The 27,013-nt window shown below is 37.1% G+C and overlaps 1 protein-coding gene across 6 annotated transcripts in view; it reads left to right on the top strand.

Moving 5' to 3' along the window:
* Positions 1 to 26,857, top strand: part of hdac7a (histone deacetylase 7a) — a 100,892-nt gene extending 74,035 nt beyond the window's left edge. For all 6 annotated transcript variants that reach the window (XM_051879400.1, XM_051879402.1, XM_051879399.1 and 3 more), the window contains 16 exons: positions 380 to 561; positions 1,739 to 1,921; positions 2,248 to 2,464; positions 2,550 to 2,683; positions 6,117 to 6,237; positions 6,452 to 6,501; positions 12,530 to 12,637; positions 14,961 to 15,016; positions 17,208 to 17,295; positions 17,490 to 17,609; positions 17,763 to 17,860; positions 21,063 to 21,181; positions 21,326 to 21,459; positions 21,666 to 21,747; positions 23,094 to 23,232; positions 23,741 to 26,857. In XM_051879400.1, the coding sequence (XP_051735360.1) occupies positions 380 to 561; positions 1,739 to 1,921; positions 2,248 to 2,464; positions 2,550 to 2,683; positions 6,117 to 6,237; positions 6,452 to 6,501; positions 12,530 to 12,637; positions 14,961 to 15,016; positions 17,208 to 17,295; positions 17,490 to 17,609; positions 17,763 to 17,860; positions 21,063 to 21,181; positions 21,326 to 21,459; positions 21,666 to 21,747; positions 23,094 to 23,232; positions 23,741 to 23,783 (1,874 nt within the window). In that variant the 3' untranslated portion in view covers positions 23,784 to 26,857. The remainder of the gene's footprint in view (positions 1 to 379; positions 562 to 1,738; positions 1,922 to 2,247; positions 2,465 to 2,549; positions 2,684 to 6,116; positions 6,238 to 6,451; positions 6,502 to 12,529; positions 12,638 to 14,960; positions 15,017 to 17,207; positions 17,296 to 17,489; positions 17,610 to 17,762; positions 17,861 to 21,062; positions 21,182 to 21,325; positions 21,460 to 21,665; positions 21,748 to 23,093; positions 23,233 to 23,740) is intronic.
* Positions 26,858 to 27,013: the final 156 nt, after the last annotated feature.

The following is a 27,013-nucleotide window of genomic DNA, read 5'->3' as shown; positions in this document are numbered from 1 at the left end:
CCCAAACTTTTGAATGGTAGTGCACATTAATAATATTTATTTTATTTAATAAATGATTATATTAAGCAGATTTTAATAATCTTAGTTGTTATTTCTTATTAGTAAGTAAACAAAACCTAAATATTAAAAAAAGCTTAAAAAATACAAAATCCAATGTCAAAAATATGATATAATGTATTGAAAATATTTATTTTTTGTGTTTTTAATTCATGTACTATAATTCAGGTTCACTGAGTTCAAATTGTTAATTTTTAAGCCATCGTGGATCATTGTATATGTTTATTTTCTACTGTGGCATGATATTTTGATATCTAGCTAGAATACTATGCTTTCATCTAGTGAAACTATACTCAGATTTGTTCCTGCTGCTTGTGATCAGTTCCAGGTCTGGGTCCGGTTCCCCTGCAGTTCAGTGCGTCTGGTCCTCATAAGCCACTGAGCCGCACGCGATCTGAGCCGCTGCCCCAGAGTCCCCGCGCCCTCCATCCTCACCTGCTCCAGCAGCAGCAGCACAGTGCACAGCTGCTGGAGAGACTCAAACAGCAGACGCACCTGGGCAAGGTACAGATCACGCCTGTCGCACCTCACTTCACTCAGACCAGCTGCTCATCGCTTGTTTTTCATGCTTCATTTAGGGGTAAAATTAAGTTTGAAATAAGCGATATACTGTTATCAAACATCTGATGCCGCCCACAGTGCTGAGAGCGGCGTTTAGATGAATATGTAAATATGTGCTGCACGCGTTCCTCTCAAAAACAAAATAAACACAAACAGCAAGCATTTTTTATACAAAGCATAAGAAAATCATCTGATCATAACAACAAGGGTATGTTAGCATGAGCTCTGCAAATTAGCACTCCAGTAAAGTCATGTCACTTTATTTATGTGGTATTTTATTCGATAGATCACTTAAAAGCAAGCAGCTTTACAGTATCAAACATGAAAAACAGTGTCAGTGCCTCATTTTATCAGCAGCACAACTTCATTTTCTACTATAAAGTGGCTATCCAGTGTGTTCATGTTTTCACCTGTGGAGATCTTACCCCGACGGACTCAAACAGACGAAATGAGTCAGAGAAGAGTTCTGCGTGAAAGAAGGTGGAGCCTCAGCGCACACCTCCTATTATGTTATCATCACGGACCAATGGTAGTACGAAGGTGTTTTGTAGCTGGAGCGAACTTTTCCTGAGAGTTCACTTTGGCAAGCCGTTTCGAACTCACAAAACTAACTTCGTTCTGGCCTGATTTTGTTCGAAATGATGTCACATCAGTTCGTTCTTCAATTTTGATTGTATATCAGGGTCTTTACACTTTTTTTTTTTTTTATGGTCCACTTTAGACATTAAACTTTAGACATATAACTAATTAGTAGTGTGTTGAAACTCACGGTTATGGTAAGGGACATGATATTTCCCAAACACACTCAAAGCGCTTTGATCAATCACATCACATTGGTCCAGCCAACCAATCAGAGCTTTGGAAGGAGGGGCTTCAAAGAGACAGGAACTAAACTGACAGACTGAGAAGAGAGGTGCTGCAACAATGTAAATGTGTTTTTTGAACATTCAAGCATGAAAACATATTGTAGTAGAGCCCAGAAACAAAATCAAGTGCTTAATATGTCCTCTTGAACAAATGTAATCTTAACGTAACGTGTTACCAAAAGAAGTATTCAGCATTTTAGTACAGCACACTACAACATACTATAATAAATTATGAGGATGTCTGTGTCCTACAGCTCATGTCAAAGTCCAGCGAGAAGCCTCGTCTCCGGCAGATCCCCTCAGAGGACATGGACTCAGAGGAGGTGGGGCCATCAGCCAGTGACGCCCATCAGGGCAGGGTCAGGGCGGAGTCACAGAGAGAGCTGGAGAGTCAGGAGGAGCAGATCAACCTGCAGCACACCCTCATTCTAAACCAGGTTAGAACCAAACGTGAAGGAGATCAATAAGCCGTAAAAGTTTTGTTGTACAAAAAGGTCTGACAAAATGTTATTGCAAAATAATTTCTGTTATAGGTGAGGGGAAAGCCAAAAATTAAAAATGAAGAAAATTGAAATATTCTAATGAGTGTTTGTGGGTGAATGCCACAAAAATAAGTCTGAGTAAAAAAGTTTTTTTCCCCATGTAGTAATACTTCTCCAATAAAATATTAAATGTTATTACAGACATTATCTCAGATGCAGTTAGAGAAGCACTTTCCAGCGTGCATGTTTTCATAAAACATCCTGAAATGCTTTCTTTGCAGTCACGTCTGTGGGAAACACAAAAACAACTTCAGCAGCTCCGCAGACAGACGGCTCACATGGAAACACTGGCGGTACCCATGATGCTTGGCGGCATACACCGGCCGCTCTCTCGTACGCAGTCGTCTCCTGCTTCCACCTCGCTGACGCTGCCAGACAAAGCCTTGCCTCTGACACCGGCAACAGAGCCGCCCCAGAGCCAACCCCGCTTCACCACGGGTACAGAGTCTCCTCGAACCACCCCTCGCTCTTCCCCAAGTTATACATTCTCACTGACTCAAACCTCAATGCGATGTGTGTGTAGGTCTGGTGTACGACTCCCAAATGCTGAAGCACCAGTGCACGTGTGGAGATAACAGCAGCCACCCGGAGCATGCTGGGAGAATCCAGAGCATCTGGTCCCGCTTGCAGGAGAGAGGCCTCAGGGGCCAGTGTGAGGTATTTACAGCACTTCCTCTTCTTTCCTAAAGGGGGCACTGAGTAATCCATCCTATCATTGTAACATGATATTTGCTTGAACACATCAACATTAAAGGGACGTTTCATCCCATCTCATCATTTCTTCACCCTCATGTTGTAACAAACCTGCATGATGTTCTTTTCTTCTGCAGAACACAAAAGACCAATTTTTAGACCTTTTTTTAGTATTCTGTAAAGCTCCAAAAAGACAAAAAAGCACCATAAAAGTATCATAAAAGTAGTCTGTATGACACAATCTATTACATTCTAGTCTTCTGAAGCTACATGATAGATTCATGTGAGGAACAGACTGAAAGTTGCTATTAGTTTGCAAATCAGGTCTGAATGATTCGTTCACAAACGGGATTGATCTAGTGTCATGAGAAATCAGGTCCTCCCTCGAAATCAGCTCTCCATTAAGAACCCGAGCGATCCGATTGGCTCAGTGAACTAATAATGCACTGCCTTGATATAACGCCTGATATAATTCCTACAAAGTCATGTTATGCTATATGTAGATTGAACTATGTTATAATGATCATTAATGCCTGTTTTAGATAGCTTATGTAATAACATTGCATGCATATGTCCAATTAGCCTGATAGCTAAGCTTATACACTTTGCATTTTTACTTACCCTAAAGGTATTCACAACAAACTTAGATATCCAGATATTAGAATGAATTATTCATTTTATTATTAATATTTATTTATTATTATTTACAGTTTATCAAGTGAAAGAAATTACATTATGTCTGATTTGTGTTATTATTCACTATTTTGTAACAGCAAATAACAAAAATCGCAATTATATAAATATTTAAATATAATGTCATTAGTCTGTACTGTAGTCTGTACCTGACCTGATTTCTCATAACACTGACTGGTTCTCAAATAAACTCACTGAATCAATCATCTGGGGCCAGATTCACAACACATTCTTAAGAATAAAATTCTTCTTCTGAACTAAATAAATTCAATTTGTTCATCATATAAAGTGGTCGGGTCTCAAAATTTGGACTAAACCACTCAATTCATATGGATTAGTTTTACGATCACTTTATGAACTTTTTGAAGCGTCAAAGTGTCTGTTACTTAGACTGTCAATGGAGGGACAGAAATCTCTCAGATTTCATCATTTGTGTTCCAAAGATAAACAAAAGTTTTACGGGTTTGGAACGATGTAATTATTGACAGAATTTTCATTTTTGGGTGAACTAACCCTTTAACTGCTATTTTCTTTTCTTTTTTTTTTCTAACTTAATAATAAAGTTAAAAATATTTTGTATTTCTTAAGAATGTTCTTATCTTTTTTTTTTTTTTCTTAAAGACAAAACTTTAAACTTTAACTTTAGTTCACCCAAAAATGAAAATTCTGTCATTAATTACTCACCCTTGTGCCGTTTTACACCCGTAAGACCTTCGTTGATCTTCGGAACGCAAATTAAGATATTTTTGTTTAAATCCGATGGCTCAGTGAGGCCTACATTGGGAGCAATGACATTTCCTCTCTCAAGATCCATAAAGGTACTAAAAACATATTTAAATCAGTTCATGTGAGTACAGTGGTTCAATATTAATATTATAAAGCGACGAGAATATTTTTGTTGCGGCAAAAAAAACAAAATAACGACTTATTTAGTGATGGCCGATTTCAAAACACTGCTTCAGGAAGATTCGGAGCGTTATGAATCAGTGTGTCGAATCATGATTCGGATCGCGTGTCAAACCGCCAAATCACGTGACTTTGGCACTCCGAACTGCGGATTCGACACGCTGATTCATTATGCTCCGAAGCTTCCTGAAGCAGTGTTTTGAAATCGGCCATCACTAAATAATCCGTTATTTTTTTTTTTTTTTTTGGCGCACCAAAAATATTCTCGTCGCTTTATAATATTAATATTGAACCACTCACATGAACTGATTTAAATATGTTTTTAGTACCTTTATGGATCTTGAGAGAGGAAATGTCATTGCTCCCTATGTAGGCCTCACGGAGCCATCGGATTTAAACAACAATATCTCAATTTGCGTTCCGAAGATTAACGAAGGTCTTACGGGTGTGGAACGGCATGAGCGTGAGTAATAAATGACAGAATTTTCATTTTTGGGTGAACTAACCCTTTAAGGCCTGGTTTCACAGACAAGGCAAGATTAGGACATTTAAGTGGCTTTTATAAATATGCCTTAGAAAAAAACATTACTGGTGTGCATCTTGAGACAAAACAATGGCATTGACATATTTTAAGATATGTCAGTGCAAGTCGATTTCAGTTAAAACAGCTCAAACATGCATTTTAGTCTAGGACTTGCTTAAGCATGTCTGTGAAACCGGTTAAAGAAGTATTTGAATTCCTGAATTTTTTTTCTTAGAAATCATTGTAAATAAGCTCAGAAAGTTACGACATCTTCCAGCTTGTTTTAAATGCCCAAAGCAAAGTTGTTTCATTAGTTTGTTTCAAATGTTAAGCAGTACAACAGAACACATTTAAATTGCACAGTGCATTAAAAATGGGAGTATTTGAAAGCAGGCGTGTATCAGTGGATCCCTAATATATCTGTGTATATATGTGTGTATCTGTATAATCGCTCACAGACATATCTGTTGAGCGTGTGAACACAATGGCCAGTCAGAGGTGTTTAAGAATCCGCTCAACAACACTCAAAATGCTAGGGGGAAATGCTGGTATCGTCACATTTTTAAACTTTCAATACCGACTTGGTACTGAAGTCAGTACTTTTGACAACACTATTTGATCGGCAAGTCTTTGCCAAGAACCTCCATGCAAACAGATAAAACTACAGCCTGTCATTTTCTTCTTAAGTTAAAAAAAAAAAAAAAAAAATGCATTCTTACAAACTTAATCTTCAGACATTTCTTAAATTCTTTCCTAAGAAGATTTTCGTGAATCCGGCCACTGGTCACAACAGCTCAAAATTTTCTCTAAATAATGACTTAAATTTTCGGTAACACTTTAGTTTAGGGTCCAATTCTCTCTATTGACCAGTTGCTTATTAACATGCATATTACTGGGATATTGGCTGTTTAATAGTAGTTATAAAGCACATATTAATGCCTTATTCTGCATGACCATATTTTACATCCCTTAATCCTACCCAATACCTAAACTTAACAACTACCTTACTAACTATTAATAAGCAGTAATTAGGAGTTTATTGAGGCAAAAGTCATAGTTAATAGTTAGTTCATAGTGAGAATTGGACCCTAAACTAAAGTGTGACCAAATTTTCTGATGGAAGTTTGAAAGAATTGAAAAAGAGTGGGGGAAATTCGCCAAAATGACCAGAAAGCGCCCTGCTTTTATTAACTCCAATGTCATTATTGCTGACACCCATGTTTGCACCATGAAACATCTCTCTCATCATCTTTGATGTCTTTGCTTCCTCTGCAGAGTATTCGAGGAAGGAAGGCTACCCTAGAAGAGTTACAGTCTGTCCACACGGAGCGTCACGTCCTGCTGTACGGCACCAATCCACTCAACCGCCTCAAACTGGACAATCGCAAACTGGCCGGTAACACATCATCACACACACACGATTTAGATCTGATAGGCATGAGTCAGCTGCAGCCTGGCCAGGACAACACCTCATTTTTCAAAGCAAAGACACACATGCACGCCAACACACGAATATAAGCGACTTTCAAAATGACTAAAGGGTTGGAAATGTCAAACATCGATTGTGAGAATGACAGTTAATCTGCCTGACGTCACTCTGTGTCCAACAGGCATACTGTCACAGCGGATGTTCGTCATGCTGCCCTGTGGGGGAGTCGGGGTAAGTGAAAACACACACTAGCGCACACTGCCTCAAACACACCAACTTGGCCTTAAAGAAACATGTTAGATCGGAAATTAAGTAGAGATGCTTGATATGTTGGTGGCCAGTGTATTATTTGTTGATAACTGGGGGAATTAAATGATTATTATTGATACGAAAATTGGAATTGTGGCAATTTTAACACAGAATCTTACAGTATATAGTATATTTTTTGGCACATACAGTAAGACTTAACCCATGACTCAGTATTTGTGTGCATAGAAGCATAAACCGGAAAAATATGGTGTTTTTTGCCAAGTTAGCATGTCATGTTGCTCCGTATAGGTTATTTCAAGATCCATGCGTCATTTTACGCTGTGTTTGGGCTTGTTTTAATCAGAATCATCTGCTGTAAGTTAAAATAGACCATTTTCCAGTAATGCTTTATTTCGATAGTCCACTTTTGACATGTAGTGGCAAGTAACTTTGCAATTACATGTCAACTGTCTCTCATTAGAGTATTAGTAGATTGTCTGCTTAATATCTGATAACACTTTATTTTGATGCTCCCCAACAGATATTCTACTGACTATAAGTGACTTTATAACTACATGTCAACTTGTTCTACTAAACTGAGCCCTAATTTAACAGTCTACTAACAGGTTAATGAGAGTTAGCTGACATGTAGTTGCAAAGTTACTTATAGTTAGTAGAATGTCTAAAGTAGACCATCAAAATAAAGTGTAACCCATTTTCTTTTCTCTGTTTGTTTTTTAAAGTAATAAGTAAAAACGTGACAAAAAGCAACCTCTGCAATATTCTTTCTCACATACAAATGCTCGGTATAGTTTGTGAGTGAAATAATCATGCATCATAAAAGAAATATCTATTTGATCTGTATTATGTTTTTACTAGTTTCTATTACGGTTATTAACAACCTATATCATAAATTGAAAGGGTTATAATGCAAAAACACTGTTTATTATCAGATATCATTATCTGCATAGAAATTCTATTTCGGTTTCCCTGTTGTGTTTTATAATCTATTTCCCTAAAATGAAAGGGTTAGTTCACCCAAAATTAAAAATTCTGTCATCATAACTCACCCTCATGCCGTTTGAATCCCATAAGATAGCACAAATGAAGATATTTTTATATCCTCTTATCATTTTTGAAAGTCCACACAACTAAAACTTTAACGAATCAAAAAGTACCAAAAGGCATGGCAAAAGTAATCCTTGTGACTCAAGAGGTTTAATGCAAGGCTTTTATTCACATCTAAACATTAACGCACATCAAATATGGTAAAGAAAACTCATCTGTACTTGCCCAATGCGTGAGAACAAACCTCATTGGTTTTTGCGCATCAAGCAAGAACGTTTGAGCTGCCATTTATTAAAATTACTTTTACAATCTCTTTATGAACTTTTTGAAGCATCAAAGTTTTGGTGGAATGGATTTTGTAAATGGAGGGATAGAAATATCTCAAGTTTCATTAAAAATAGCAGAAACACTTTATAAGTATACAGTAATAAAGTACTTACAAACCATTTGCAAACTATATATTTATAGTTAATTCATAGTTAATATATTGTAGTCTGTACATTGTTAATACATTAATAGGCCATATACAAATAGTGAGTTCTTCATTCATTGTCACTATAATTAACCAATTATTGTTTAGTTAGCTCATATGTACGGAGCTAGATAATGTTTACTTTTATGCTTTGTTGACAACTTATTAACTGTAAATAGTTCTCACTTTAGATTACGTCACGGGAAATAGAAAAATTCATTAATTATGTGCTTTAAACCAACCTTTATTAGACATTAATTGCATTCATATTCAATAATAACCAATTAACCATTCCTTTACTATGAGCTAATTAAACATTTGTGTTAATTACGGTGGCAATAAATGAAGAACTCACTATTTGTATATATCCTATTAATATATTAACAATGTAGAGACTACAATTTATTAACTATGAATTAGCTATAAACTAATAGTTTGTTAATGATTTGTAAGTCTTTATTACTGTATACTTATAAAATATTACCAAAATATCTTCTTTTGGGTTTTGAAAGAAGTCTTATGGGTTTGAGGGTGACATGAGAGTGAGGAAATGATGACAGAATTTTCATTTTTTGGTGAAATAACCATTTAACTGAACAGTGTGAATATCCTGATGTGCGTTGTCTTGACTGATGTGCGCACACACGTCCCTGTAGTACACGAGGCCGTAGAGCAGGGGTGTCCAAACCTCCTGGAGGGCCAGTGTCCTGCAGAGTTCAGCTCCAACTTGCCTCAACACATGCACCTGGAAGTTTCTAGTATGCCTTGTAAGACCTTGATTAGCTGGTTCAGATGTGTTTAATTGGGGTTGGAGCTGAACTCTGCTGGACAGTGGCCCTCCAGGAGCAGGATAGGACACCCCTGCCTTAGAGTGTGCCATTTGAAATATTGGGTTTTATGCAGTGCTCATGACAAGCGGCCACTACATTCCCTCAATGGAGACTTTTGCCGAGCCCACGTTGACACCTGCTCCACAGAGAACCACTGGCCAGCAGTCTATACGGCATGTGTGGACTTTGCATGAGGGCCTGCCAGTCCCTTTCACTACATATCTGAAGTCAGAGAGCACCGATCCCAGCACAGTCTACATGGGCAGCACCCCTGCTGAAAATTTGGAGAAAATGTTGAAAACTTCACTCTGACGATCAAGCTCAGAGCAGGTCCATGTGGAATGATTGGAACAATATGTGCCATGAAGGATAAAAGAAATTCCAGCCCTCTCATTGTTCACAGTGCCAAACCACAAGCAATGCAAGTTCTTCAAAAAAAAAAAAAAAGGATGAGGGAAAATGAAAGAGAAAAGAGAGAAGGAAGATGTGGGGAGCAGGGCAGCAAACAAAAGGGAGAGAGGGGAATGTATAACCTCATTCTTTCTTCTCATGGCCATCCCATACTCTCCTGCCCCTTGTGAATGTGCTTTTATAGATTAATGATGGTTCTAGTGCTGTTTACTAAAGCAAACATCACTATTTCTACCACTCATACTTGGAGTGAGGGGTTTGTTCAAATCTCTAGTCCCAAGTATCAAATTCAGCTGGCACTGTTTATGCTACGGACATGAATTATACCTCAAATCTATCAGAATTTATGATTTTCACTTGGCAGATGATAAAGTAGATAATAAAATCCCATAGACTTACACTGAAGGAAGGACCTGATGCAAAACTTCACATGCTGCATTTGCTACAAGGCCAAATGCTCAGATCCGATGGCTGATTTCCTTTTAAATTAATTCCCTCAACACTAAACAGTACAGATGGCGCTGTCTCGTTGGTTTGTGCGGATATTGGCGTTTTGAAGCACTTGGTTTCCCATTTAGCTCATAAACAGGCTGTATGACTATGAAGGGTTATAATTAGTGGTTGACCAATAATCGGCAAAACCGTTAGCTGATATTTCGATATTTTTTGGGACAATACATTTTGGAAGCGGGACTTTTGGCTGTCAGAGGGGACACAAGCAAGCAGCTTTAAATCCTTGATTTCAAACTATGCTGCACTCCATCCTGTTGGCGGCGTTTATTTCTTATTCACTATGTACTGTATGTGAAATTAGTGCTACCTGGTCTTTATTTAAGAAAATATGATTCCCAGCGCGTGCATATTACTAGTACTGTTGCTTAGAGGGTTTACTTTTATTTATTTGTGTTCATCAGCAACTTATTTATTGGTGAAAAATATGGTAACACTTTACAATAAGGTTTCATTAGTTAACTACTTTAGTAAACATGAACTAAGAATGAACTTCTACAACATTTATTAATCTTAGTTAATGTTAATTTCAACATTTACTAATGCATTATTAAAAATCAAAAGTTGTATTTGTTAACACTGTGAACTAACATGAACAAACAATGAACAGCTGGATTTTTATTACCTAACATTGACAAGATTAATAAATACAGTAACAAATGTATTGCTAAGGTTAATACATTAACTAAATGAACCTTATTGTAAAGTGTTGCCAAAAATACTATAGGGTTACAGAATGATGAATGTGTTTATTTTACAGATTTATTTTTTATAAAGTAAATTGATTGTCAAGTTGATTCATTTTCACATTTATTTTTAATTATTTTAATAAAAATTATGTAAAATAAATATAAATTTCACTGCAGAAATTATGCATGATATTTGTCAATGTTAAATGAAATTTAATTTGATATCATATATAGGCCAATATCAGCTATATCGTCCACCCTGCTCTCTGAGAAATATTTCAAAATCCATAATGGTAGACTAATAGTTATAACAGGTTATCTGTTCCTTGCCAGTATGTGAAAAAAGCTATAGACTATGCAAGAGTGCACAACTACCAAAAACAATAGAATTGCCCTAGAAACCAATCAAAACACCCTAATCATCTTCATTGGAACACTTTGGCAACTGCTACAACACACACTACCACACACACTAGCATTCAAACGTTTCGTTGTCAGTTTTTTTGTTTTTTTTTACTTGTATTCATCAAGGGTGCATTAAATTGATCAGTAAAGACATTTATAGTGTTATAAAATATTTATATATATATATATATATATAATTTCAAATAAAAAATGCTGTTTCAAATGCAGTTCTTTTTAACATTCTGTCTATCAAAAATCACTGTTTCCACATAAATATTAATCAGCACAACTGTTTTCAACATTGATAATAATAAGAAATGTTTCTTGAGCATCAAATCATCATATTAGAATGATTTCTGAATGATCATGTGACACTGAAGACTGGAGTAATGATGCTGAAAATTCGGCTTTGATCACATGAATAAATTACATTTTAAAATATATTCACAGTTATTATAAATTGTCATAAAATTTCACAATATTACTGTATTTTTGATCAAATAAATGCAGCCTGGGTGAGCAGAAGAGACTTCTTTCAAAAACATAAGAAAAATATTATCAACCCCAAACTTTTCAGTGCTAGTGTATTAGCATAATGTCCGCAAGTTTTGCACAGATAAGAACAAGTGTCGTTGAACAACTACAGTTGATCTAGCTCAAAATATCATATATTAGGCATTTTTCATTCTCCAATATGATAATATGCATAATCTGCAAGCCGGTGCAGTGATGAGAGGCCATGTTTATGGCAATATGGAGACCACACACAAAGAATATTTAAACATAGCATTAGTATGACACAACAGGAAATCTATTTATAGCGTTGGTCATTCTAGCCTCTTTCTTTTAGTGTATTCTTGAAATGTAGTTTATGTTCTGTAATTTGTAACATACACTTCGCCTTGTGGATGCTTACAACAAAAATAAGCATCTAAATACTTTTGCAAGCATGAGTGATCTTTATACAAATATGGTTGGGTAAACATATTTTGTCATAATTCACCAGCGTTCACATCTGTATGAAAGCGTACAGCTGGATATTCATTCATCTGTTATGTGAATAGGATTACGGTCAGTTTACTGATGGGTTTATAAGGAGAATTAAAAATGGGATTGTTAAAATATGAGTTGAAATTCCACCTCGTCTTGTTGTCTGCGGTTGTTGTTGACGAGCACATCTCTGTTTCATCAGTTTACGAGCAGACTTTCCGTAAGTGCCCGTCACACAGCATGTAACGCTGGCATCGTGCAGCCGTGCCCTTCGCATGAACCGCTGTTTGCGGCTTTGCAGATTTATGAACGCTGATCACGGCTGTCATAATGATAAATGTGCTAGTGTACGCCAAGACAATTCAGCTACATCATTTTATTCTGGCAGAATGGGTGACTGACAGAGATTATTCGTCATGTGCGCGGCGCTAAGGGATTACGTGAGCCAGGGCTTGGGTGGAGGCGCACACTGTGAAACCTTCTCAAAATCACGTGTTAACTCGGGTTTACATGCACATAAATCACTGAGCCAAGCAGTTTTGTTTATGAACGGATTGGTTACTCTTAAGTGGAGTAAATAAATAAATCAACAGATTTTTAGCCTTCACCAGAGCTCTTTGCTTGTGTTTGGACAGGTGGACAACGACACCATCTGGAACGAGATGCACACCTCCACAGCGTCTCGCATGGCAGCCGGGAGCGTGACGGAGCTGGCCTTCAGAGTGGCTAAAGGAGAGCTCAAGGTCTGTTCAGAACAATATACAAAAATCTGTTGATTTTAGGCATCTGTTTAGTACAGTAGGTCAGCTGCTGCTTCTTAGATAGAATGAGTACAGAATAATCGACAATGGACCATTGTATTATTGATCATTCATTTTCAGTAATGCAATGGTCCGCAGTCCTAGTTACCACCTGTATATATGTGTCAAAACATTTCTCAGGTGTGTAACAACTTCTTTACCCACTATCTGGCTTAGAAACAGTCCATTCTGATGTTACTAGTTTGACAATGCAACCTAGTACTGAAACAAACCTGGAACTAGTATAAAAATATGCACAGTGTTGAAAGAAGCTACAGCTACAAAGCTACAAATAATTTAGAGTAGTTCAACTAGACCCTTATTTAACAAATTCACTAAGCTAATAACTGTTTTCTATGTGAATATATCTAAAATGTAATTAATTCCTGTGATCAAAGCTGAATTTTCAGCATCATTACTCCAGTCTTCAGAGTCACATGATGCTTCACAAATCATTCTAATATGCTGATTTGATTCTCAAGAAACATTTCTGATTATTATCAATGTTGAAAACAGTTGTGCTGCTTCATATTTTTGTGGAAACCATGTTTTTTTAGGATTATTTGATGAACAGATAGTACAAAAGAAGTACAATTGATTTAAAATAGAAATATTTCATTATATATGGCTTTATTGTCACTTTTGATCAATTTAATGCATCTTTGATGAATAAAAGTAATAAAACAAGAATGAGTTTTAGTGTTGAGACAAACCTCAGTAGCCTAAATATTTCGATGTAAGGGTCAAAATGAATCTCTAAATCATGACCGGTACATCCATGCAAACAAACTGATTCACTAAAATGATTCAGACTTTGGTACAAGAGAGAGTGTTTGATTATTGCACCAGATTGCTCTGCTGTATGAGACATGCAATATGATAAATACAATGATTAATTGTATTTATCCTCTTCGGGACACAAATTAAGATATTTTTTATAAAATCCGATGGCTCAGTGAGGCCTCCATTGACAGCAAGTTAATTTACACTTTCAAACGCCCAGAAAGATACTAAATACATATTTAGAACAGTCCATGTGAGTGGTTCAACCTTAATGTTATGAAGTGACGAGAATACTTTTTGTGCACCAAAAAAACAATTTCAAAACACTGTTTCATGATGCTTCGAAGCTCTATGAATCTTTTGTTTATGAATCTATGAATCAGCGGTTCGGAGTGTGTATCAAACTGCCAAAGTCACGAGATTTCAGTAAACGAAAGAATAATAGTAGTTAATAGTCTCGTATTGGCCTGTTTAGCTAAGCCAATAAGAGACTATTAACTACTATTATTCTTTTTTTAATTATAGGCCTACTAAAGTCTAATTAAAACATCTGCAAATGTATAAAACTGATCAGAGACCATGTAAAACCTGTAGACTTGATTCATGGGTTCAGAGAGATCATTTCATTTTTGGGTGAACTAACCCCTTTAAGCTTTTTTTCACGCTACACTCCCAAGTTGATGGAAAAAGTAGCTTGTTGCTATTTTGATTCACTACTTTGAACAAAACTGATCTACTGTCATGCTACTGAAAAATGTAGTTAGAAGAATTGTTAACTACACACCAACACTGGCCGTTCACTTATAAAAAATACAAAATTATGCGTGTTCACGTTGCATCAGAAGTACCATAATTACCAGATGACAACCCTGAGATTATGCTCTGAGATAATCACTTCCTTAGACACAGAACTTAAAGCTCCACAGTGAAATACTTTACATTAATTAACCTCTTGCAAAGTACACAAGAACAAAGAAATCACACCAAGTAACACTTGCTATAATAGCATATCAATCAGAAATATGTGTAAAGTGTAAAACTTTAACTTTGCTGCTGGCATTTTAGTAAAGGATTACATGAAATACATCTTGTCTTCTGTTTACTGTAATTTGGACATGACATGAATGTCAAAACTCTTGGAACATGTGTCAACCAATCAGAATCAAGTCCTCATTTCCTTTCAGAGAGCCTTTGTAATTACCATTACTTCAAATAAAAATGAACCAAGTAGCAAACCGAACAGATCAAACTGATTAAGACGTGGAAAACTGTAACGACCATGAGGGAATGGTTCAATCACTCGAGTCCCCTGCTGGTAATTAAACTTAATGAAGGTTATAGGGGATGTTTCAGGGAAATGGCTTTATTGCTTTAACTGAAAGTGGTGGCCCGTTTGTTAAAGCAGTTTGGTGAAAACATCATTTCTCTGTGCGAGGCGACTGGTAAATGTGCAGTTAATGATATGTTGGTTTCTATGTTTCAGAACGGCTTTGCTGTGGTAAGGCCACCAGGACATCACGCAGACCCGTCAAACCCCATGTAAGTCTGGCTGTTACATACAAAAACTGCTCTCTACATTGCTTGAGTTTGTTTACAGTCGGCATGAAACAGAACTTGCGATATTTTCTTCCCTATTGTGACATATTTGCAAGTGTAACAAATGTAGGGCGGGACTTGATTTTGTCCATGTGAAATTGAGTGGATGGTTGTGGTTTGCTATCGGTGGATTTCATGTGAGTGGCAGGTTGCCCCGCCCACATCATCACAGAAGAGAAGAGATGTCACTGCAAGAGGGAAGGGGAAGTTATTCTGATTAATAATTACAAGTGCACATGAATTTAAACTAGCACTGTCAAATATTAACGCATCCAATTATTTTTTTCAGTTTAACGCGTTAAAAATATTTAATGCAATTAACGCAGCATCCGTTTTTCCATCATAGTTTGGCTAGTGTTACATTAAATGATCATTCTCTTATTCACGCAAATGCTTTTAAACCATTCAAACACCACAAGACAAACAAGAACGCGCTGTCTGTGAATGTTGTGTCATGTGACACACACGACTCGTGTGCACAGAAAGACAAGCGCCAGTATCGACTTATCTTTCGACAGTATCTTTCACGCTTGAACAAACAAAAATAACACAAAGAATTATGCCAAAATGCCCTTTTGTCGAGTATCCTTATAGGAGCAGTCTTAAATGAGTGAAATTACGTCTTAAATGAACTTAAAGAGTGAGAAAATGAGATGCGCATCAGATCCGCATCATGTTCGGCAGCGGCAGCTCTTAAAGTGACAGCAGCCTAATAAACCAGTTGCTGTGATGTCTGTCATTAATGTTCATCAAAGAACAAAGGTAACAGCGTAAACTGTAGTTTTAATGATTAATCTATATTTAATTTATAATTTATGCAGTGAAGACTGTAAAATGTTTGATGACTTTATTCAATTTATGTATATTTCATACCTGTTAGACAGGTAAATGTGACATATATTAGAATGGGTTTATGTGAAGACCTTTTTAAGTTCGCTTAAATTAAAAGTTGTTATTTTTTAAAGCCTAATAAATATTGAAATTGTTAGTTTTCAGTTATGCTGTAATGTTGAATGTCTATAATTAATGTTTAAAAAAAAATTAATTTCATAAAGACATTAGTAGCAGTATTAGTATCAGTGATATCGGACTCCATTCATAAAAATATACTGTCTTTATTTAAAATATACTGTCTTTAAGTTGTTTCTACATTAATTTAGAGAGTAACTGTGAAATTATTACATTATAAAAATATTAAAAACTCCCAATGTTTTTTTTACGATTAATTACATAAAAAATGTGCAATTAATTAGTTATTTTTTAATTGATTGACAGTACTAATTTAAACAAAATAATAACAATAATTTGCTCGAATAAATCGTTTAGAATAAATACTGATATATTCCATAAAAAATAAGAATCGTCATTTTTATTTTCATGGTGACCTTAAGACTTGTGCATCTGGTAGTGGACACAGGTTCGAATCTGGCCTGTCATATTTCTGTCATTTTTTTCCTTTTCTGCTTTACTCTGTCTTACTATAAAAATTCTTCCAATTCTTCCAATGCACAAAATAGTAATAATAATAAAAATGTGAGTGCTTGGTAATGTACAGTATGTCGTGCATGTGAGTTTGGGTTCATTTATTGTGGTCATGAGTGAAATTCTTCTTCCTGTACATGTGTGTTGATGGCTGGAGTGAGGAATAAGGAGTGTAGTGTTTGTCTGACGTGGGTGTTGTGTTTGCACATGTGCACTCTGTCACCTCGCGTTCGGCGCATGTGTTGCAGCGTCAGCACGCCTGTCTGTGTGTGTGGATATTTATGGCTTGATAATGAAGGTTTGGAGGGAGCGGGAGGAAAGACGCTGATTTATTTCAGCAGTTATTAGCCTGCTGAGTTCGCTCTTTCCAAATTTCTCAGCGTTTCACCTTGCTCCCTTACTTCCCAGCGCATATCTAATCATTTGCTTGAAGTTTCCACGTCTATTTGTATATATGTCCATATTTAAATGCTTTTAGATTACCTCAAGACTTTCTTTCAATCTGTTAGGATAAAACTGCATATCCGCTGAGTTCAGTTGCATGAGAACATTTGTTTGCGTACTACTACAGTACATAGTTTTGTTGTTGTGTTTCCAATAATTGTTGGCATTTAATGTGGGAGACCTCACTTTATCTCTTTCTGTCTCTTAGGGGTTTTTGTTTCTTCAACTCTGTGGCGATCGCTGCTAAGCAGCTCCAGCAGAAACTCAGTGCCAGTAAAATCCTCATCGTTGACTGGGTGAGAGCTCTCGATTCAGGGCATGCAAATTCTGTCCGAAACCAATAAACCAATTATTTTTAATAAAATAATTATTTTCATGTATTGTCAAGTAACTGATGATGGCTGATTGAAAATGTATACTAATATTTCTATACTATCCCTATTATACAAATAATAAAATTCAATAATAGTAAATTCAATCACTCATTCAGGACGTTCACCATGGCAACGGCACCCAGGAAATTTTCTACAATGACCCCAGCGTTCTCTACATCTCCCTCCATCGCTACGACAATGGAAACTTCTTCCCCGGAAGTGGTGGACCGGCAGAGGTCAGTACGCAAGGATCATTGATTACCATAACAGCAAATACAAGACTCTATGGTCGAGATTCTTATTTATTGCTATAAATCAATATAAGGATCACAGTGAATGGAGTGTTTTCAGTTTTTAACAGCAGTGTCGTCGTATTTGATTCGTCCCAGGTGGGTTCTGGTGCTGGTGAGGGTTTCAACGTTAATGTGGCGTTTACCGGTGGACTGGATCCTCCCATGGGCGATGCAGAGTACCTGGCTGCCTTCAGGTATATTTTCACTTGGTTATTTGATATTCTATTTGATCGTCTATTTTGTGCACACAATATGGAAAAGCTACAACAGGTAAACATGTCAGCAGTGTAAATAAATCACCGTAACCAAACATGATGCTAGAGTAGCAGTGTGTAAAATGTGTTCAGCTAAGACATTGAGAAACGGTTCATTGCCGAAGAACTTTACTACGACTGGTTCAGTTCATGACACCCTGAACACTATACCGAGTTCAGTTAGCCACTAACCCAAATTTAATTACCCAACTTTTATTTTCAGCTTCATTTTCGGCTAAATGAAATCTTTAATTTCGATTTCAGTGTTTTGATAAAAATAAAAAAAATAAAAGAATTTCTGCTCATCTGTTAAGTATTGTTAGCTTACACACCTCATTTTGCAAACTAACAATTTAGCATTGATCCCTTAAGTTTGTTGGTGTGCTATTATTTAGTAACAATGACAGAAAACACTTTCTGCATCCAAAATCGAATACTTTCCTACTATATATTATGTGAAAAACAGTACGCCAAAAGAGTGGTATGTCCACAGTAATACACAGTACTCATAAAACGATAGGTGAAAAATACCTGGATGACCAACTACTTCCGCCGAGATTCTGGAGTGAGCATCTGATGGACACTTTACTATCCCAAGAGGCCATGGGAAAGGAGTCATGAATGGCAGTGAAGCGTCATTAGTCAACAGATATAGTATGTCTGGATTAAATTCATACTACCCATATTCATACTATATCGAACATACTTTGATGGTCCCTTTTGGACATTCTGTTGACTATAAGTAACTTTGCAACTACATGTCAACTAGCAGTCATTAGCATTAGTAGACTGTCTGCTTAATATCTGCTAACACTTGATTCTCCCCAACAGACATTCTACTGACTACAAGTAACTTTGCAAGTACATGTCAACTTATTCTACTAACCCGAACCCTACCAGTCTACTTGTTCTCGACTAACACTCTGAGAGTTAGTAGACATGTAGGTGCATTGTTACTTATAGTCAACAGAATGTGTTAAAGGGACCATCAAAATAAAATGAAACCCATAATTTTTTAATGGTCGCAAAGTTCTTATTCAAGTGTAGTACCTGCTCAGTATGCGATTTTGGATGCACCAGCTGTCGTTGGAGTAAGCAGGTGTTGTGTGAAGGGCACAGTGGTGTTGGGGAACCCAGCAACTTTTCTATTCTTGGATCAGCCAGGGTCCAGAAGTTTAACCACAACCACACCACCATCCACTTTATATGTCTTGTTAAGTCTTTACATGGCCAGATCATCATCAGGTCAGAGTTCAGGAAGAAGCATTTTACATTCCAACATCAGTTTTGCCAAGAACCAGGTCCTCTTCCCTTTGGGCATCCTTCACATTGCATTGGTTTCTCTTCTTTGTTTTTGTGCACTAGTATTTGCACTGAGACCTTTGAGATCAAGAATTAAACAGTTCTATCCCCTTCTGGCAACTGCCAACCTGTATCAGTCAAGGTGTTTATTGTAGTCTGAAACACTTGCAGGCTTTCAAATGGTTCCCAGCTTTTTCATTGCGTTGGGATCAAACTCAAGCTTGGCCACTTCCACATGCAACTTAATTGCCGCCGGTGGGTGGTTTTATTAAAAGTTTTTAGCATTTTTGAAGGAAGCCTGCTTCGGGTTTTTGGTTTTGGTCCAGGGAGGCATTGGTAACCACACGCTAACCAGGATCCCTGTGTGAAAGTGGGTGGGCGTCTAAAAAGACCTTTAAGATCTTCAGGACTGAGCGTTTTCAGAATGTTATGCCTCTAACCAGCCTGTCTCTCCTTGACTTCCTGTGTCTTGTACACTCTTTCTCGTCCTTTTATTGGTCTTTAATGAATGCTGCGCTCTCTCTCTTTCCCTCCACCCAAACTAAAATTGTTCCTCTCCACACAGGGGAGCGTGGGTAGTTTTATTGGTCTAGAGGGGAGGCGGAGTTGGTAACAACGGTGAGGGTAGGCGGAGAGGGGGGGGGAGTAGTGGAGGATCCTGGGTAATTAAGGCAAATGGCTCCCAGATGGCGGGCTGTCAGTGACGTGAGGAGAACGACAAGCTCCAAATGGGAACCAGATGCAGCGGCGGTCGCTTTGAACTCGCCGGTGATGCGCTCAAGAGGCGAAATCGCTGGCAGGGCTGGCGTCCTCTGAGCGCAAGACAGAGGGAGACGAGGAAAACGAGGAAGGAAGAGAGAGCGAGGCGGTTATTAACAAAACCTAATTCAAACACTTTAGTCATTGGGATTGTCACGCTGTGCTTTGGCCAGCTTAATTTTTGTAGAATTTGTCAACTGTAACAAGAATGCCACTGGACTTTTTTTTCTTTTCAGTCTTTTTTGGGCAAATAGCTTCTCACATGAAACATATTTCTGTGAAGGCTTTGATTAGAACTGATGTAAAACTGACAAATACAACCAAAAGAATAAGAATAAAAGTAATCTGGAACAATTCTGCTTATTATTAATAATAAATGTAACTATTTATTGAGCATTTGTGTATTTTGTAATATTTATACTTGCCTGTGTTTCATTAAAAACATATTTGTCATGCCTCAGAAGACCCCTTAAATGAATACTTCACCCAAAAATGAAAATGCAAATTCATTTACTCTCCCCTCTGACTTTGTTCTGTGGAACAAAATAGGAGATGTTTTGAAGAATGTAGTTGGTTGCTTTTCCATGTAATTACAATGTATGGCCACTGAAGTTCTCATGCTTCAAATAAGATCCAAAAGCATCATAAAAGTATCATAAAAGCAGTCCATATGACTCATGCACTATATTCCAAGTCTTCTGAAGCCAGGAGCAGACTGAAATTTAATTTATTCACCGACAGTCTTGACATCTGCCCTGGCTTTTGTTGCCGTGTTCATGAGAGAAGTAAGAATGAATCATTCTTTTGAGTTGGATCTTTCAATGAATCGGTTGATCCAGGTTCACAAAAGCAGTCTGAATGATTTGTTTGATTCGGTTTCAAGTTTAGGTTAACAGGTGAAGATTATAAATTAATAATAACTTCTTAAATCTCCATATTTCACTGAAGAAAAGATAGTCATTTGGGTTTTGAATGACATGAGTATGAGTAAATGATGAGAGAATTGCCATTAGAAATGCAGTGCAGCTATCACTGATATAATATTAACTGAACATTGTCTATGCATTGTTTTGATGTTTAGGACGGTCGTGATGCCCATTGCTCAGGAGTTTTCCCCAGACGTAGTGTTGGTCTCTTCAGGGTTTGATGCTGCAGAAGGACATCCTGCTCCTTTAGGAGGATACAAAGTCACTGCTAAATGTAGGATATTTCTGTTAACATCTTACGAATTATGAATATGAATACATCAAATTCATTTATATAAATTACGTTTAATTTTTAAGCGGTCTCAGAAAAGCTTGTGTTTGGACTGTGTCGATGATACTGTTATTGGTCTTTCTGCAGGTTTTGGGATTTTGACTCGGCAGCTGATGACGTTAGCAGGAGGACGCGTGGTTCTAGCATTAGAGGGAGGTCATGACCTCACAGCCATATGCGATGCTTCTGAGGCCTGTGTCAGTGCTCTGCTGGGGCTGGAGGTCAGATTTCATGCATGAGCTCTCCAAATACTTTATAACACATTTATTATACTTTTACAATCCTGCTATAACATTGCCGTTAACAAATACTGAGCAATCTTGTTATGTAAGGGTGTTAACATGACCTTCTGGCAAAGCCTTGTATGACGTGCTCTTTGTTTTAAAGGAAAAACAAAAACACGCTTTTTCATCTGGTTTTCTGTTAGGAGCCTCTTCCTGAGTCGACTCTACTGCAGACGCCCAATGCCAACGGAGTGCTTTCACTGCAGAGAGTTCTACAAATACAGAGTGAGTGTCTCTCGCCACTCTCGTCCCAGTCTGCCTCTAATTATCCTGAAATGCACTGGCTTCCTGGTAGCACACATTTGTTTAATTCTTTGTAATTAATTATAATCATGATCATCTACGTTTCACCACATGGTTCCAGCTCTGCCAAAATATTCCAATAAAAACAACGGTATGGGACGCACTACGTGGCGTACACTACCTTTCTCACGCTTTCTGTGTGTTATTGTGATTATCTGCCTGCGGTCAACATTCTGTTGTCATTCATGTTTGCAGACCTCTATGACTTTCTATCTTCAGCTGAACACAATTGAAATCTTTTGCAGAATGTCTGAGCTGCTCTTTTTATATGTACAGTGATTCACATGGTCAAGCTCCAATAAGGACAAAAAAGCACCAACATTATTTTAAATGTAGTCTATATCAATGTTAGGTGTAATTCTTTACTAAGTAATTAATTAATTTAATTACTTTTCCCTTGAAAAAGAAAAGTAAGGGATTACTCTGTAATTTAATTACAGTTACTTCTGATGTAATTGCATTAAATTCTGTATAAACTATAATAGAACAATTCTATATAAAACAATAGTGGATTAAAATAAAAAAAGTTTTTAATGTTTAATGTAACTCCCTTTAAATACTTTGGTCAGTTCAAGAATATGCAAATTAATGCAAAAGTATATTATTTATTTGAAAGACAAAACAAGTTCATTTTCCTTCCTTCTACCATAGTTCTCTAATGTCAGGGAAGCTCAACCATACTTGCTTGATACGCAAGAGCAGACCTGCAAGTCAATCAAGCATGTTTGAACTTCTGTTTGTTATATTTGACGTGCTCTATGTATGTGTGTTGATCAATGTTTATATGTGAATAAAAGCCTAAATTAAATCTGTTCATCAAAGTTTTGGTTGCTTGGACTGATTTTCAGTGGAGAAACAGAAATCTCAGGTTTTGTTAAAATATCTTCATTTGTGAACAAAAAGTCTTATAGATTTGGAATGAAATGAGTGTGAGTAAATGATGACAGAATTTTAATGAGTTGGGTGAACTGTCCCTTTAAATTCCAGTCTTTTCTTTACATAAAGAACAAGTCGTATGTACTATTTTACAGTTACATTTTTCGTAGTTTCTGGAGTTTGTTTTAATGGAAATGAGCAGCTTTGACATTCTGCAAAAGATCTTTTTTGTGATTCACTTTTAACAGAAAGTCATGCAGGTTTGGAATGACATGAGGAAGAGTAAATACTGGCCGAAATAATATTTTTGAGTTAACTATTCCTTTAATTGTTTGATGCCAGTATGCCTGTTGTCTTGTCTGTTAACAGTGAAGTCTCTTCCTCTGTCTCAGGTCAGTATTGGTCGTCCCTCAAACCGTTGGTGAGCACAGTGAGTATGTCGTTTCTGGGTGCCCAGAGGAAAGACTGTGAGGAAACAGACACAGTGAATGCGATGGCGTCCCTCTCTGTGGGGGTCTTGACCAACAAAAGGTGTGTTCTGATGAAGAAATTTTGCTAAATGTGATTAATACAATTTGTAACTCCTCTATAGTGCTCACACAGTGCTATATAGTGTTATAGTGTACACAAAACTAAAATAGTTAATAGTAATATTTTTTATAGTAAAAAAACTAATAAAAAGCAGATAATAAAATTACTAAAACTAAACTAAAATTAAAATTAAAATATTTATAAAAACTATAATAATATATAAATACTACTAAAATAACACAGGGTGTGACAACCACATTCTACTTCCGAATTTACTCACAAAACAATTCGGGTAAAGCCAAATTTTCCTACAGGATTTTGTTTTTGCAGAAAGGGGCAAATCTCCAATCCAAGCTAATTCATGCTAATGTTTTCATAGGTGCCCATTTCCCTTCATATCTATTGTGGGCTTCACTGCTGTAGGAAATTATGCTTTTGATGCATTCTTGAGCATAAAAAACATATGGTAATTGTTTGATGCTAAAGATAGACCTAATTTTTTTTACAGCCTTGCTGATGAACCCATGGAGCATGACGAAGACTCCCTTTAAACCAGGTCTTTTTACTTGTCTGAAACTGTCCATTACCAAATGGCGCTCCACATCATGTGAACGAGCCGTGCCTCAGACCAGCAGTGCCTCAGGGGGGCGTGGCTTCCTCATCATGGCCCCTCCCCCAAGACACCACCTCAACACTGACCACCAGCACAGCGCGGCTAAGCTAGCAACCCGCAGCTACAGTTCAGCTGGGGCTCTGGGATCCACATCATCGTCTCCTTTCAAGTACCACACAAACAATCACACTAGAACGCATGGGGCCGCTTTGTGCGTTAGTGTGTTTTTAACATTCACTAAAAGGATGCGCTCAAGAACTCGCAAATATTCACCTCTGGTGCCTCAAAAGAGACTATTTACTTAAGCTGGAGATGCGAAACCAGATTTGTGGGAACGGTTGAGGATTATTTAACCTTTTTTAAAGGCAGCCCACTTTACTACCCCTGACAAGCGAACTATTGAAGTGCTGAGAGAAAATGAGGGGTTTCCTTGCACCTGGCAACCACAAAGTGGCTCCACTCTATGATGTCATTACTATTAACCAATTTAACCACTAAAGAAGAAGAAGAAGAAGAAATAACGATCTCAACAACTGTGGGTTTTATAAATCTTAATTTTTTTTTGCACTGTGCATTCCATAATGTGAACCGTGAAATTTTCCAAACCTCTGGGAAAAGAAAGATCTAATTCTGTATCTAGTTTTATGCTTAACATTCTTTTTTTTAAAGTGAAGCAAAAAAACAGTTGCATTCTTGTCAAGTTCAGTTACATTCTACCTGCATTCCCAGCATGAAGGCTGTAAACTTGAATACTTCAAGATACTTCTTTGTACTGATTTTGTGTATCTGATTTAATGTTACGCCTCATGTTTTTAAAGGCCAGAGGGACAAACCAGCTATCAGCAATTTTATTGCACACACCCACCCAAAACACACACATATACATCCATATTTCTGTGCACGCAAGCACACATCGCATCCATATGACCACTGTACTTTTAATATCGTACTTTTAATATCGTGGACACAGGAAGTGCTTACACTTTCCATAGACTAACTATAACGCAAAGTAGATCAGTCTCTCTTTAGACCAAACTAATATGAATATGATTTTTATATGTGTGTGCGTGTGTATCTATCAGTCATATATTTTGTCTGTTCTGTATTCACAAACAAACCTCAATTGACCACAAGCAAAAACGCAAAACGACATTTGAATGCGCTCTTGAAGCCACTTTAATTTTAAAATTACAATTTTCTGTATTCTTCATTAATCTTTGTTGTTTTGGACAAGGGAAATAACCAGCATTTTAACCTGTGGAGGAGACGTTTCTAAAGTTGGTGTGCATTTAATGATTTTCTTTCATTGCTGTGCACTTAGAAATTACTGAATGTTTTTTTTTTTTTTTTTTTTTTTTTACGAGGGATGCATTGTTTTTGGATGGCGTTCTGTTTTCCACAGCCTGCACATAGATGTCTAATTCACACCAGTTGTGTGGATGAACTTTATAGTGATATTAAATATGTCTCTTAGCCGCTGGGATTCACATTTACGCCATCTTCAATGAACCGAAATAAATATCACACCAACCTTTAACCGAAACGGACAGACCTCTTCAAATACTGTGCCACTCATCAGCACATTCTGTTTCAAAAAACATTTCACTTATTTAGCCTTTCTAAACAAACGATTGGCCAAAATTTTGTTGGCTATGTTCTGGTTGCGTAATCCTGATGGGTCAAACCGCCGAGAATAATGCGCTGGAAGTTATCGTCCACATGCTGTATCAATATCTCAAAGTTAAAGTGTGCTGTCTGGATGGTCGGGACATTACATTGGACTAGTAGCACAGTTCATGGTGCTTGTTTGACTTTAGTGTTGTGCTTTTGGGTTGATGAACGCCTGACGGCTCGGATTTCAGCATGACTTGGATGACAATGACCAAATCTCATCTTTTTGAGTCTGCACAACCCTTTACCTCTGTATTTACAACCAAATACAGCGTTAACATGCTTTCTTGCATTCACTACAAGAAACAATCGTGACCTGACAAATTGCTGTTATTTTGAACATGTGGAATAAAATAGAGGCATTCCTATACAGATTTTCGTAATGCTGCAGCTGTAAGTGCCCAGCACCTGCCCGACCAATGAGTCTTTACTTCATCCCTCTTTCTTTTGTACCAAACCACTGTGGATAGTTATGCATTTGTATGATTCCATGTATATAGTACCATCCTCCCATTTATCGATGTGTTGTGTTCATATGGCTGAGGTTTTCATGAAGACCCTGGGTAGCCTTTGCCCATCAGACCCCCATGAAGACTGTTGTAAAATAGAGCAGATGCAGACGTTCACCCATTAATGAAGTCATAGCTAATCTCTCTGAACTAGCGGCGATCTTGCTGCATATTTATAGTACTTCAAACAGTGCACTTGCGTTTCACCAGCAACAAAACATACCTGCTCACCTTCAACGATTGATAAAAATCACCTTGGTTAAAGACTTAATTCGACAGCACTTAGTGACAGTTTTGCCGGGCCTTTCAGACTGTGACTACAAACAGATCTTGACATTCCGTTGCAGTTTGGACACTGATATTCGTCTTATATGCAGTTATATTTTAGTGGTGTATTTTTACAATAGCTTTGTGCATTTGTACTGTTTTGATATACCTCTCAAAGCGCTTGTATTCTCTTGTCTCTCCGAACCCTTTATGAAGTAAAATGGAGAGCGTGTGCTGATGTCTTCACTCCTGTAAAAGCAAACCAGTGCCGTCTTAATTTCTCTGTCATTTATTCCTCTTCGCCTTGTTGTATGGACAATGTAAATAGTTACCTACGACCAAAAGACTTCACTTATGTGCCTTGAAGTACTTAACCTGTCGACCCCACTAACTGGATCTGTTTAACAAAGAATAACAGAAATTATGTTTTCGAATATTCCTGTACTTAACGATTCCCCTGTTTATTTCCGATTTCTTTTGTTCCTCTGTGTATAGAAAAGAATGTCTATTTTGTACTGTTTCTATCTTCCTAATTAAAATGAAAAGCATTTTTTGTTTGCCTGAATTTCGTTCAGCTTTGTCATTTTTATTTGTACATTCTGCTGCTAAAATGTCTGAACATCAAATACCAGCGAACTGAATGAAATGAATCAAATGTCACATGTGCACATACATGTGTTTTCTATTATATATCAAAAATTCACTCAGATCTACGGCTGGA

Source organism: Ctenopharyngodon idella, chromosome 22 (genome assembly GCF_019924925.1).
Source record: "Ctenopharyngodon idella isolate HZGC_01 chromosome 22, HZGC01, whole genome shotgun sequence".
Lineage (NCBI taxonomy): Eukaryota > Metazoa > Chordata > Actinopteri > Cypriniformes > Xenocyprididae > Ctenopharyngodon > Ctenopharyngodon idella.
The sequence above is the reverse complement of the archived record's forward strand: the minus strand, read 5'-3'. Positions and strand labels throughout refer to the sequence as shown.